At 40.9% G+C, this 14,192-nt stretch overlaps 1 protein-coding gene across 16 annotated transcripts in view; it reads right to left on the reverse strand.

Moving 5' to 3' along the window:
* LOC140733570 (dystrobrevin beta) overlaps positions 1 to 14,192 on the reverse strand; it is a 494,877-nt gene that overhangs the window by 43,155 nt on the left and 437,530 nt on the right. For all 16 annotated transcript variants that reach the window (XM_073057088.1, XM_073057083.1, XM_073057081.1 and 13 more), the window contains 2 exons: positions 7,492 to 7,651; positions 4,295 to 4,384 (listed from right to left, as the gene is read on the reverse strand). In XM_073057088.1, the coding sequence (XP_072913189.1) occupies positions 4,295 to 4,384; positions 7,492 to 7,651 (250 nt within the window). The remainder of the gene's footprint in view (positions 1 to 4,294; positions 4,385 to 7,491; positions 7,652 to 14,192) is intronic.

The following is a 14,192-nucleotide window of genomic DNA, read 5'->3' on the forward strand; positions in this document are numbered from 1 at the left end:
GTTAGGTAAATGGGCAAATTCATAGCAGATGCAATTTAATGTGGATAAATGTGAGGTTATCCACTTTGGTTGCAAGAACAGGAAAACAGATTATTATCTGAATGGTGGCCGATTAGGAAAAGGGGAGGTGCAACGAGACCTGGGTGTCATTGTACACCAGTCATTGAAGGTGGGCATGCAGGTACAGCAGGCGGAGAAAAAGGCAAATGGTATGTTGGCATTCATAGCAAAAGGATTTGAGTACAGGAGCAGGGAGGTTCTACTGCAGTTGTACAAGGTCATGGTGAGACCGCACCTAGAGTATTGTGTGGAGTTTTGGTCCCCTAATCTGAGGAAAGACATTCTTGCCATAGAGGGAGTACAGAGAAGGTTCACCAGATTGATTCCTGGGATGGCAGAACTTTCATATGAAGAAAGGCTGGATCGACTTGGCTTATACTCACAGGAATTTAGAAGATTGAGGAAGGGATCTTATTGAAACGTATAAAATTCTAAAGGGATTGGACATGCAGTAAGTGGGGTTAGTCATTCAAACTGCACCTTTGCCCTCTTTGCCAATTTTTTTACACAAATCCCAAAATCTTTAATTTCCTCAAAATCTTTAAATTACAGAAATATAGAAAAGAGCAAGGTGGGGGGGGGGGGGGTAATCCAACCCTTTGTGTCTCCTCTGCCGTTCAATAGTTGTCCTGTTCCAGCTGTGTCTCTGCAGTACCTGTTCCCTCTAGCTCTAAGAAAAATATCAAACTTTGAACTCTGGTTTGAATATACTCATCAGATTTCTGGACTAGTGAATTCCATGATCCCTAGTTCAGATATACCAACAAAGGAAAACATTAATGGTACAAATGCCCCTTCAGAATTTTGCCCATTTCAATAATACCACCTTTTAATGTTTATAATGGAAAGACTCTTGACAGTGTGGAGGATCAGAGCGATCCTGGGGTCCGAGTCCATAGGACGCTTAAAGCAGCTGTGCAGGTTGACTCTGTGGTTAAGAAGGCATATGGTGTATTGGCTGTCATCAATCGTGGAATTGAATTTAGGAGTCGAGAGGTAATGTTGCAGCTTCATAGGACCCTGGTCAGACCCCACTTGGAGTACTGTGCTCAGTTCTGGTCGCCTCACTACAGGAAGGATGTGGAAGCCAGGGAAAGGGTGCAGAGGAGATTAACAAGGATGTGGCCTGGATTGGGGAGCATGCCTTATGAGAATAGGTTGAGTGAACTTGGCCTTTTCTCCTTGGAGCTACGGAGGATGAGAAGTGACCTCATAGAGGTGTATAAGATGATGAGAGGCATTGATCATGTGGATAGTCAGAGGCTTTTTCCCAGGGCTGAAATGGTTGCCATAAGAGGACACAGGTTTAAGGTGCTAGGGAATAGGTACAGAGGAGATGTCAGGGTTAAGTTTTTTACTCAGAGAGTGGTGAGTGCGTGGAATGGGGCTGCCGGCAACAGTGGTGGAGGTGGATATTATAGGGTCTTTTAAGACACTTTTGGATAGGTACATGGAGCTTAGAAAAATAGAGGGCTATAGGTAAGCCTAGCAATTTCTGAGGTAGGGACATGTTCGGCACAACTTTGTGGACTGAAGGGCCTGTATTGTGCTGTAGGTTTTCTATGTTTCTGTTTTTTCTATAAATTTTGGAGAGTAATTGATTAGGTTGAATTAAGTTTTAAAGGCTGGGTAGAAGGAAGACCCTTCTAGAGAGGTGAAATGCGACAGATGAGAAATGAATCACTGAAGAATTCTGGAACAGTACATGTACAGAACCACTGCAGAAGGTATGAAGAATATATTGAAAAAAGCAGAACTAGAACAATGCAAAAATAATCGCGTGAAGAGAGACATTCTACAGCTGATCATCAAATACCATGTACAATACTAAGTTAAGTTTGATTAGCATCTGCTATATTTTACCAGGAAGGATAATGAATGCCCATTAAAGTCTTGTTCATGATATTGTTCAGGGTGGTATGGTATTGCGGGCAAGTGAAGAGTTGACTATCTGCAGTGGTGTGCAGAAGAGGAAATGAGCAAAGTTGAGGATATAGTCAATGACCATAAGGTTAAGAACAGAGCAATAACTGGAGGAAGTGGATGGGTCAAGAATAGGATGAAGGTTGGGGGCAGTGCCCCTGATAGTACAAGTTTCCCCTGCTATCCGAAGGTAGAGCATTCCTATGAAACCGTTTGTAAACCGAAAAGTCGTAAAGAAGCAATTACCATTCATTTATATGGGGAAAATTTTTGAGCGTTCCCAGACCCAAAAAATAAGCTACCAAATCAAACCAAATAACACATAAAACCTAAAATAACACGAACATGTAGTAAAAGCAGGAATGATATGATAAAGATACAGCCTATATAAAGTAGAAATATTGTAAGTATGGTGTAGTTTCACTTATCAAAATTGGGAAGACAGAGAGCCAAAATCGATTTGGAGAAAAAAAACGGCATGTACACGCATATGCACGTACATGCCTATACACGTACATGCGTACGCACATACATGCATGCGCACACAACTGCCCGCACAAGGCTTCACGGTCATTGTAGTCTTTCTCGGGGTAAACACATGTATAAAGTGGGCGTCTTTATTTCATAAAAGTGAAAATCCTCTTTGGTTAGCGAAACAGGTACCAATGTAGGTCTTTCGTAACAGCGAGCTGTCGTAAAGCGAACGTTCGAAAAACGGGGGCCATCTGTTTTGGAAAGTGAGACATTGACTTTTTTTGTGAACGTTGTGGCCAAAAAAAAGATATTTGGCTGGCTAATTATTGGGTCAGAATAAAGTTTAAGGAAATAAGGAGTGTATTTTGCAAAACAGAAAAACTTAGGATTGTTTGCAAGAAAACAGGAGGAGATTTACAAGGATTTTGCCTGGATTGGGGAGCATGCCTTATGAGAATAGGTTGAGTGAACTTGGCCTTTTCTCCTTGGAGCAATGGAGATTGAGAGGTGACTTGATAGAGGTGTATAAGATGATGAGAGGCATTGATCGTGTGGATAGCCAGAGGCTTTTTCTCAGGGCTGAAATCGTTGCCACAAGAGGACACAACAATGGGATAACAACAATGATAGGTTGATAGGACAGAAGGTAGTCAGATGCAACAGGAAGGTAATCGAAGGAAAAAGACCTTGATGTATGAATTGAATCAATCTTAAAGATTATTCCACAAGGCAATGTAAAGCAAGAAAGTTGAAGATGTACTTTGGAAGCTGGGCCTCAAATTATTTTGGGAAATATAGAATGCCAAAAATGGAAGAAGGATTAGGCTATCCAGCTCTTCAAGCATGTTCTGCTCTACAAACCTTGCCGACTCTCATTATCAAATCCCCCCTTCACAATCTCCTTGTGTATAAAAATCTATGTCCATTTTAAAATATTTTTTGTGACTTGGCCTCCACTACCTTCTGCAGAAAAGAATTCCATGGGCTTACCATCTTTTGAGTGAAAAAAAAAACCTCTCCTCAAAGTATTATAACCTGGATCTTGAAACTGTCATCTCTGTCTATATGAAAACATCTTCACTGCATCCAGCCTATTGAGCCCTGTCAGAATGTTGTACATTTCAATCGAGTCCCTTCTCCTTCTTCTACACTCCAGTGAACATTGTCCTAGCCAACCCAATCTTTGCTAATTTGACAGTCCTGCCTTTCCAGGAATCAGTTATGTAAACTATCAATGAAATCTCTTGATGACTAGTATATTCTTGGTCAAGGAGGAGAATAAATCTGCACACAATACACTAGGTGTAGTCTTGTTAAGGCCTTATACAGATTTAGCAAGACATCCTTGCTACATTTAATGGGAAAGACGAACAGAACCTGGACCACTTGGCAGACTTGGCACTAAGCCTCACTCTGAACAGCAGAAAATTGCTCTGAAGGTATTATCCCATTACTATTCCTTATACGGATAGTGGAATGACAACATCACATATTGTTCCATGACTTCCCAAACAAACAAGATGGCTTGTGCAATGGATCAGAGTCCTATTGGACATCAGAGTCATACTGGATATGGAAGGAAGCAATGTGGGACAACCTGTAAATGGGAATGCAAGTATCATTATTGTTCTAGCTTTAGAAATATGTTGCTAGTTACATTTAATTTAGGCAAATTTTGGATGACCAGATCCCTTTAAGAATGAGAACATTAGAGTCGGCAAATTAAGCATGGATGGCACTTTTTAAAAAATAAGTGCACCAAAGAGCACCAGTATAGCTTGTAGGTAAAACATTAGGGTAGTAAGATGATTCACTCAGTTTCAATGAATGTTCCTACCTGAATGGAGTTCCTTGACCAGCGAGGACATGGTGTTTGTAATGGAATCAGCTGCCACCAACAAATCATTACGCAAGTTTCTGCGGGCTCCTGTGGAAAGTTAAAACTGCCAGTTCAGGCTGGTGAACGATCTACAACACTAAAACGACATTCTGCATTGTAAATTAGAACTTTTAAAAATATCTGCTCTAGTTACCTGAAGATTCTAGAATGGATGTTCCAAGATGGGAGGGCAAAGCGGAAGGAAAAAAAGAGAACACATGGAGTACAGGTTGTAACTACTGGACTATCTCCCACAAAGATAAGGATTAACACTGGTATTGTAATATGTTGTACAGTCTTTACTGATTATACCACCGTATTTGACGGAAGAGCTACCTCAAATGATCATGGACAATCATATCTATTCATATCAGAAGCATTCATTTATGGAATAAAGCTTCTGATTTGCTGTATTTATCATGATAAGCATCAGATTAACACATTGTCTATTTCCCTCCCTTTATTATTTACTTCTTTCGACGTTTCAAATATATTTTATTCATAAAGATTTCTAACATATATAATGAAGCTCATCTGTCAAACTTCTCAACACAAGTAAAATTATTCCATTTATGTAATCTTAGCGTGGTATCATGTATTATCGATATAAAACCCTTAAGCAAACAGATCTTGGGGCATTAGCACAGATGGCATTTTTGTGATACGCAATGACGGGAGGACTGTAAACTGTAACCTTCCTCCTTGGGACCTTAAAGTGACTACAAGCAGCTTCATGAACCTCTCAGCATCTAGTCCTGGATCTTAGGTTATGTTGGCTTGTGGCACTCAGTCATGATACAAGACCTTCCATGGGCAGACTAGAAAGTGCTTTTCAAAGAGTTGATAGCTCTAGAACAGTGGGTTTTATTTGCCTCAGTGTGTTCCTCAATGAAAAGCCTTGTTCATTTATTGGATGTGGAAATTGCTGTCATAGCTAGCATTTATAACTCATAACTAATTCTTGACGATATGGTGCCAGTGAGCTTCCTTTCTGATGTGCTGTAGTCCATATGGCGAAGGCACTCTCTTGCTGCTATTGGTGAAAGCTCTTGGATTTATACTCAGCAATGATGGAGAAACAGATAGACATCAATTGAGTCAGCTTATGACTTGAATGGAAACTTGGCAGTGGTTGAATTCCCATGTGCTTGCTGCACATGTCCGTTGAGATGGTAGCCTTTCTGGTTTTGAGTTTGACCAGCTGTTACATTGAATTTTGTACACACTATATCCTTTGTCTGGTATTTCTTTTTAAAGTCCCACTTCTTGTTACAACTAAAAAGACAGGACTTCCTATTAATTATCATATTCAAACTATAGACTCTTTGTCGCTGAACTTTTATAGATACAGATCAAGGATTTTCTTCAATTAAAATAATATGATTCAGGAGAAAAGGAACTTAATTGTACCAGAATTAGAAGCAACAAAGAATAGGAAGGATAGATTATGAAATAATTAATTTACTGTCTTCCATACTAATGACGTACAAATTATTACTCGTTGGACTAGCTGAGTAAATAAGTCCAAAATATAATGTCGATTTAAACTACTGTATGTGACAATTAAGTTACATTTAAAACTGCACTTGAGAATTTCAATGAAGAGGATATAAATGTTGTGATAATGTGCGATTTACTTCTGTGTGCACAAGAACATGAAGTGACAACAGAATAAACTCAACGTGATCAATTACTGCACGGCAAGCCTCACTGCAACAACCGGTAATGTGCTGAAAGGACTCATCAATGGTTCCATTTAATATCGCCAAATCGGAAATAGGCTCAACAATGGTCAATTCAAGCTCTGCAAGACGCACTCCTCTCTTGACCTAGAATAGTCTTGATCCAGGCATGGGCACAAGTGTTGAATGCCACAGCAGTTTCAGATCTTGGCATCAAGAGTACAGTTGATTCAGAATTGTGCAAATGTCTCACAGCGAATGGGCAAATGGGCCAAAGGGCAGGTTCTCCTGCAACTTGAATCATACACCATAGAGACAACAGCTGGTGTGGCTGGTCATATAATACAGTCCAGGTATCTCCCTCCCAGTACCACCAGCATTGCTGGATTCTCTGACTTCAATATTTTGAAGGCCAGTGGGGTTCAGAAGGTAGAGTATACCTTCTACAGTGACACTGAATCAGGGTGTTACAAATTGTTCATCTCTTGCCTCCTTACCACATAAACATCCCGTCCAAGGCTGAGGCCATGAGTTGGATGAAATTGCTTTGATTACTCGCATAAGCATTTAAGAAGCTCAAAGCACTCACTTCAGAACATTGTCTGAATAATGCTCTGCACTATTGGAATTAGTGGCTAGAGTGTGTACCATCTACAGCAATACAGCATACTCCATCAGTGTTTCCATTACCACCAAGAAGAAAGAAGGATCCACTTGAAAACACACTTACATCCAAATTTACTCTCATATAACATAGTACTCTAACTCCGGTCTAAATTGGCGTTTCTTCACTGCCCAGTGTCCCAAGTTCTCTACCTTGCAGCATTATGGAAACAGCATCACTCTAATGACTAAAGTGGTTCAAGGAGAAAAGTCTTTCCCAGGGCACCAAGTAATGGGAAATCAATGCAATACTGTCTCCATTCTGAGAACAGACTAACAACATTATCTTGAATTACACTTTCTAGCTAAGTGTTTATCACTTGTAACTGATCAGAAGAAAATATAAAGGGACATACAGAAAGAAATGGCTATTTTACCACAATCTCACGTAATTTAGAGCTTGAAATACTAGCTGCGGTTTTAGTTTCCGTCATTTCCTTTGCAAGTTCAAGCCAAAACCATTGTTGTTCAGGTTGATGAATGAAAAATGAAAAGTTATAAATGTAGTCAGATTGACTTGTACCCAAAATGTTTATCTATGTTCCCTCAGCTTCACAGACAGATTTTCCTTCCTTTTGGCAAATGTGCCTAAATAAGCATTACTGTTTCTTTGTATCTCCTTCCAGCATAATTTCTACAAAAAAGCATGATTGTAATTTTGATATTACAAATGATGGGATATAGTAAGTCACCTCTTTAAAATCAGTAAATAAAATACATAGTTTAAAAAAAGCATCTTATCAACAAACCATGAAAGCATGTATGCATAGTAACAATGAAAAGACAAGATAGTTAATATTTTACACTTACCTTGTGCAAAAGCTTCTTGCACATCTCCGCCAACCCCAGACAAGGAATCCTGAGGACCATGGGTTGGTGTGGAACAGGCAGACGTTGACCTTACGGGCATTGGCATGGGGCGGCTGGCACCATGGCTGGGTGACGAACGAGGAGAACCAGCTGCTTGAGCCTGAAGATTTAGAGCACAGAACACGTCTACCTCAAAACTCAGTCCATAACATTTTACAAACATAGAAATCATGTCGACCTTCCCTGAAGCAACTCATGATATCTTTGAGGATTACCACAAATAAACACACACCTATCTTCAGACTCACCGACTTGATACTACTCACAGTTGCTATTTGCTCTCAATGTGCTTAGTATGCGAAAGTGCAAATTTCTATTTAACTGCACTTTCTCACCTTTACAATGAGGATGACACCATTACTTTATGATGGCCATTTAACTCGAAGTGCAAAAACACAGGTAAAGATAGACCACAATGTCCTCTCCCAAGAACACATATACTTCCCCAATAAGCTCCACTTACAGAGCTTGAGATCACTACACTCAAACAAGGTCATTCACTGGACTTGCCTTGCTCCTATAAAACTACTTTAACTAATCATGTTTCCCTGCCAAGTAACCTCTGAACAAAATAGCCCATCCTCCAGTAGCACATTGGGACAAACCTGCCTTTTATATCTCCGGCACCCATACCTTTCTGTAGGCCTCATGTTTTCATGTTCTGGCACAGCAGGTTTTGCTACTCTTTAACATTTGAAGCGCAACATCAGAGCTAAGAAGTCCATTCATTCAGTTTGTGGAACCAGGCGAATAGCCTTTCACAGGCATTAACAGAACCACAAAAACTGAGTGCAGGGCTGTTTCATGGCAACGGCCTGAAAGACCTGCTTTGTCAATATATTTGCTGCCTCAGACATATGGAAGCAGGCCAAGTGGCAGATGGCCAGCGGGTACAATTAGCCTCATTTTGCTGTGGCAGACTGAAAAGAAATAGCTAATAATTTTGCTCACCTTTTACTGTTAGTATTGACAGGCTTAAAAATTACTTATTGCTGCTACCCACTCTTGGCCGATTGGACTGTTTGCTGAGAGATGATCAAGACTTATTGAGGACAGTGATGTAATGGTTGCAATAATGTGGCTATTAATAAGTCTCAGAGAGTACAGGGTCACTTTTGTACCAGAAAACAGAGATTTGCCTCTGTCCTTCACACACCGAGAATGCTGTTGAAAAAACATCCGCAGGATGTCTGAGCTTGGCTTTCAACAAGTGTAAATACACAAAGATGAAAATGAATTCTATTGTTATTATTCACTAATAAGATGAAAAATACATTTAGAACAGTAAGTGGCAACTCCTCTGACACAAAGCAAATGGTTGGTAATAAAGGACGACGACAGTTAAGTATAAAGATTTCTTGGAAATGATACTTGTGAAACTGAGTGGTATCACTCCAGTACATCCAGCACTATAAAGAGCTAATTTGCTGTAAATTTGTGAAGTGAAATGGCACTTTTTTTTGGCACTCAGCAAATGGAGTAACTTTTAAAAGGAACATTATGTACATGAATGAGGAGGAGCCAGCAGTTGATGTAAATCACAAATCAGGAATGACCTGCATCAGGCCTACCAGACAGAGGCCATGTTGATCCAGCAGGTGTGATGCTTATCGAAATGGCGTTGCAGCTCACAGTTCAGGGGAATAAGTCAGAATCAGAATCAAGTCTAGTATCATTGGCATGTGCAGAGAAACTTGTTGTTAAATGGCAGCAGTACATTGCAATGCATAAAAATAAAAAATTGTGAAATACATTAAGGACATACTGCAGAATAAGAAGTTAAATTAAATAGGTAGTGCAAAAAGAGGAAAAAAAGCAGGTTTGTAAAAGTAGTGAAGTAATGGGTTCAATGTCCATTCAGAAATCTCATTGCAGAGGGGATGAAGCTGCTCCTGAATCGTTTGAGTGTCTGCCACAGGTGAGTCAAAGGAACTGTGCTGACCACCGTTGCACATTCAGTAAGCAGACATGGTCTGTATCTGAGGTGTAAGGGAGTCCTACGCGCAAGGACGTATCAGGGCTTTGGTGGCTTACCGCCACCATGACAGGGAGAAGACAAAACCTTGTTGAGAAGATCCACAAGCGGCAAAGCATCCAGGGGAAGGTTGCTCAAGGAGAAGATCTGTTTGCCTTTGCCACTGAGGTCAGCAGAGTTGCAGCTGCACAGCCGTATGTGGATTTATGTCAGCTAAGGTAACTATAACTGTTAACTTCTGAGCCGACAATTCATTCCTGGTAGCTGTATCAAACATCAGTCACACCTCCAAGCATATACTGCACTGTGGCTTAGACGGGCTGATAAAACTCTTTGCTAAAGGTGAGGGGAATTCATCACCCCCTTCTTCAGTAATAGACATCAGTGACACATCGTTGCAGACATCATAGACTTCCCCACGATTCATTGGGTGTCAACAAAAGTCACACATCATGAAGGACGCAAATTAGAAACTTCAGCTTTCACGTCAACAGCGATGAGGTCCATTCCTAGTAAAGTCAACAACTACAGGGAGAAAAAAATCAGATGCTTCAACTTGTGAACTGAGGAGCCCGTGGCAGTCTGCTCCAAAGCAGCACGTGGCTCTTGAGTGACAAGGGCCATCACTCAAATGTCTGGTTCTTCATTCCAGTCAGAGCTCCACACACCAAAGTGCTATGGCTTCGTTCTCAGAACTATGGAGATCAGCAATGGAGTTGTGATTTTACTGGCTGAACTGGTGGCACATTTCAGAGAGGATCACTCACTTCACTGTCACCCCATCAGCCCACCCTATCACACCCTGACCCTTTTCTACAGCTACATGAGAAGATGATCAAGGCTGGACATCCGAGCAACACACACAAAATGCTGGAGGAACTCAGCAGACCAGGCTGCATCTGTGAAAAGGAGTACAGTTGATGTTTACTTTCCATGTTGATTGTTGATAGAAGTGTTTGACGGAAGTAAAAGTTAATCTAATTGTCGTATGCACGTGCACACGTATACGCAGGAGCAACAAAAGCCTACTTGCAGCAGCGTTCTGGGCACACAGCATTATATAAACAGCGATCAGGAAAAAAAGAGACATAAATTAAACATTAAATTTACACAAGAAATAAAAACACTATTAAAGTAAAAGCAAAGCCCAGTTATCAGAGTGGTCATGGCATTACTAAACTGCAGTGCTGATTAGGGCTTTGACAGTTGGTTCAAGAACAGAACAGTTGAAGGGAAAATAGCTGTTCTAGAACTTTGTTGAGTAGGCTGTCTGGCTTCTCTTTAGCTGATGGCACGGCCCAGTTAATAGGTATCTTTGACAGTGGATGTTGCTCTCTGGAAGCAGTGCCTTCTGTAGATACTACCCATGGTGGAGAGGGATATGTCCATAATGTACTGGCAGAGCTCATGACTTTCTGCGGCTTCTTATGTGGTTGTACAATCAAACTGCCATATCAGATCATCCTCCCCTGATGTGTCACGTGTTTTAATTTCAAACAATGCAGCCTGAATAATATTGCTGTGGTTTGGAAAAGGGCTACTGCACAGGACCGAAAGAAGCTGCAGAAGGTTGTAAATCTAGTCAGCTCCATCTTGGGAACTAACCTACAAAGTACCCAGGACATCTTCAGAGAGCGGTGTCTCAGAAAGGCAGCGTCCATTATTAAGGACCTCCAGCACCCAGGACATGCCCTTTTCTCACTGTTACCATCAGGTAGGAGGTACAGAAGCCTGAAGGCACACACTCAGTGATTCAGGAACAGCTTCTTCCCCTCGGCCATCCGATTCCTAAATGGACATTAAAGTTTTGGACACTACCTCATTTTTTTTAATATACAGTATTTCTGTTTTCGCACATTTTAAAAAACTTATTCAATATATGTAATTGAAATATGCAATTGTTTATTTATTATGTTTTATTTATTTTTTCCCTCTCTCTGCTAGATCATGTATTGCATTGAACTGCTGCTGATAAGTTAACAAATTTCACATCACATGCCAGTGATAATAAATCTGATTCTGAAGCATCAGGCAGGGGCCTTATGAGCAGCAAGAATCATTTTTGCCACAACTGCTATTACCATCGGCATGCATGCCACCAATTTCTTGTGACTATCAACCTGAAGCTTCCTTGAACAACAAAAACAATAACGTGAATGCAAATGACTGGGTACCTCACAGCTTGGGATTTACCTCCTAAATCCTCGAATCCTTATAACCCTCTTACTTATGGAAGTCAGCTGTGTCATAGAGTATTCTCCATTTGCTTGCACCATCCACATTAATGACAAATAACAGGAAACACTGTGATGCCACAAATATATTGAGAGAACCAAATTCAGGTTTATTATCATACACGTGTTGTGAAATTCTGTCGCAGTACAGCGCAAAACAAAAAAATTACCAAGTTATAAAAGAAAGTATTTTAAAATATAAATAAATAGTGGAAAACGAGACCAGGATATTGAGGTATTGTTCGTGGGTTAATGGACAGTTCAGAAATATGATGGCCAAGGGGAAGAAGCTGTTCCTAAAATGTTGAGTGTGTCTTCAGGCTCCTGTACCTCCTCCCTCACGGTAGTAATAGAAGAGGGCATATCCTGGATGGTGAAGGTCCTTCCTTAATGACAGATGGCACCTTTTTAAGGCACCACCTTTTGGAGATATCTTTGAGAGTGGAGAGGGTTGTGCCCATGATGGAGCAGCTGAACTTAAAACCCTTTGCAATTCTTTTTGATTTACTGCACTGGAGCCTCCATATCAGTCAGTGATGCAATTGCTCAGGATTCTCTCCATGTACAACTATAGAAATTTGCTCCAGTCTTTAGTAACATACTAGAGGTTACTGACCTTAAATGTTAACTCTGTTTCTCTCTCTACAGATGCTGAGTGTTCCCAGAAAAAAATGAACTTGACACTGTCCAGGAAACAAAGTTCAAAGTAAATTTTACTATCAAAGTACATACATGTCATCACATACAACCCTGAGATTTATTTTCCTGTGAGTATACTCAAGCAAATCTACTGAAGAGTAATCATGTGTATGTATGTAGGCCTCCGTTAGTCTCGACAGTCCATGGATTTGCACCTTGGGAAGTTTCCAGGGCCCAAGCCTGGGCAAAGTTTTTTTTATGGAAGACCAGCAGTTGCCCAAGCTGCAAGTCTCCCCTCTCCATCACATATAGTAACTATACAGGATCAATGAAAGATCAGCTGGAGTGCTGAACACAAAAACTGCAAATGCAAATATAAATAAATAGCAGCAAATAATGAGAACATGAGATAACAAGATAAAGAGCCCTTAAAGTGAGCTCATTGGTTGTAGGAACATCTCAATGGATGGGCAAGTGAGTGTAGTTATCCCCTATGTTCAAGAGCCTGATGGTTGAGGTGTAGTAACTGTTCTCGCACCTGGTGGTGTGAATCCAGAGGCTCCTGTACCTTCTATCTGACGGTAATGGCGCATTCTGGGTGGTGGGGATTGCTGATGATGGATGCCGCTTTCCTCTGACAGTGTTTCATGTAGATTTGTTCAACGCTTGGGAGGGTTTCACTTGTGATGTACTGGGCTGAATCCACTACCATCAGCGGCATTTTCCTTTCAAAGGAATTGGAGTTTCGATACCAGGCCATGATGCAGCCAGTCAAGCCACTATCCACTACAAAGATACGGAAGTTTGTCAAAGTTTTAGATGACGCACAAGAACTTTGCAGACTCCTAAGGAAGCAGAGGACCTACCATGTTTTCTTCACAATTGGACTTCTATGCCGGGTCCAGGACAGATCCTCTGATACATCCTGGACAGGATACAAAAGCCTGTTTGAGTGGCACCGTGCCCGCATAGGCCACAATTAACAAAATCCACAACAACCTGTCCAGACTTCTTCAGCAATTTCAAAAAATATATTCCAATTTACACCACCAGCAAAGTAAGAATAGCAATTCTCTGAGTACACTAACAAGTCTGTCTTCAGGTTGTTCACAAGACAGTCACACTAGAGACTATAATTGTGTAGAAAGCCTGCAGTTCCCCTCCTAACAGTACTTCTGAACCTTCACCAGAGCACTGCTACTGAGAATATACTTCCTTAGCATCTCCTTCAATGTTTATCAGACCTGATGTGTTTGTAATATATGCATCCTGTGACTGAATCATAATAGAACCGAGTAATCTCCAGCTCATCTTCCCTCCAAAGTATCTGCATGACCGCCATTTGTAAATGCAGGTACCAAATTATCCACTGCACATCTATAAAAGTTTGTCAAAATTTTAGATGGCACGCCGTATTTCCACAGGATCCTAAGGAGGCAGAGGCATTGGTGTGCTTTCTTCACAATTGCACAAGTGCTGGGTCCAGGACAGATCCCCTAATTCATCCTGGACAAGACACGATACAGCCTGCTTGAGTGGCTCTTTATAACAAACCGTGTCTGCATTGCCTACGAGGAGCAAAATGCACAACAACCTGTTGAGAACCAAACTTCTACACCCAATGAAGACCGGAATTATCCACCCAATGAAGAGCATAAACGTTCACACATCAACTGGTGACAAGGGTACATTTCACTGATTATTAAGTAAGATCATTAAACCCTTTACTGCAAGCCATCCATGTTTGGGACTTCATTTCTAGCCTCACTATGAACTCATCCCTCTGCAGCTTC

Source organism: Hemitrygon akajei, chromosome 9 (assembly GCF_048418815.1).
Source record: "Hemitrygon akajei chromosome 9, sHemAka1.3, whole genome shotgun sequence".
Taxonomy (NCBI): Eukaryota; Metazoa; Chordata; class Chondrichthyes; order Myliobatiformes; family Dasyatidae; genus Hemitrygon; species Hemitrygon akajei.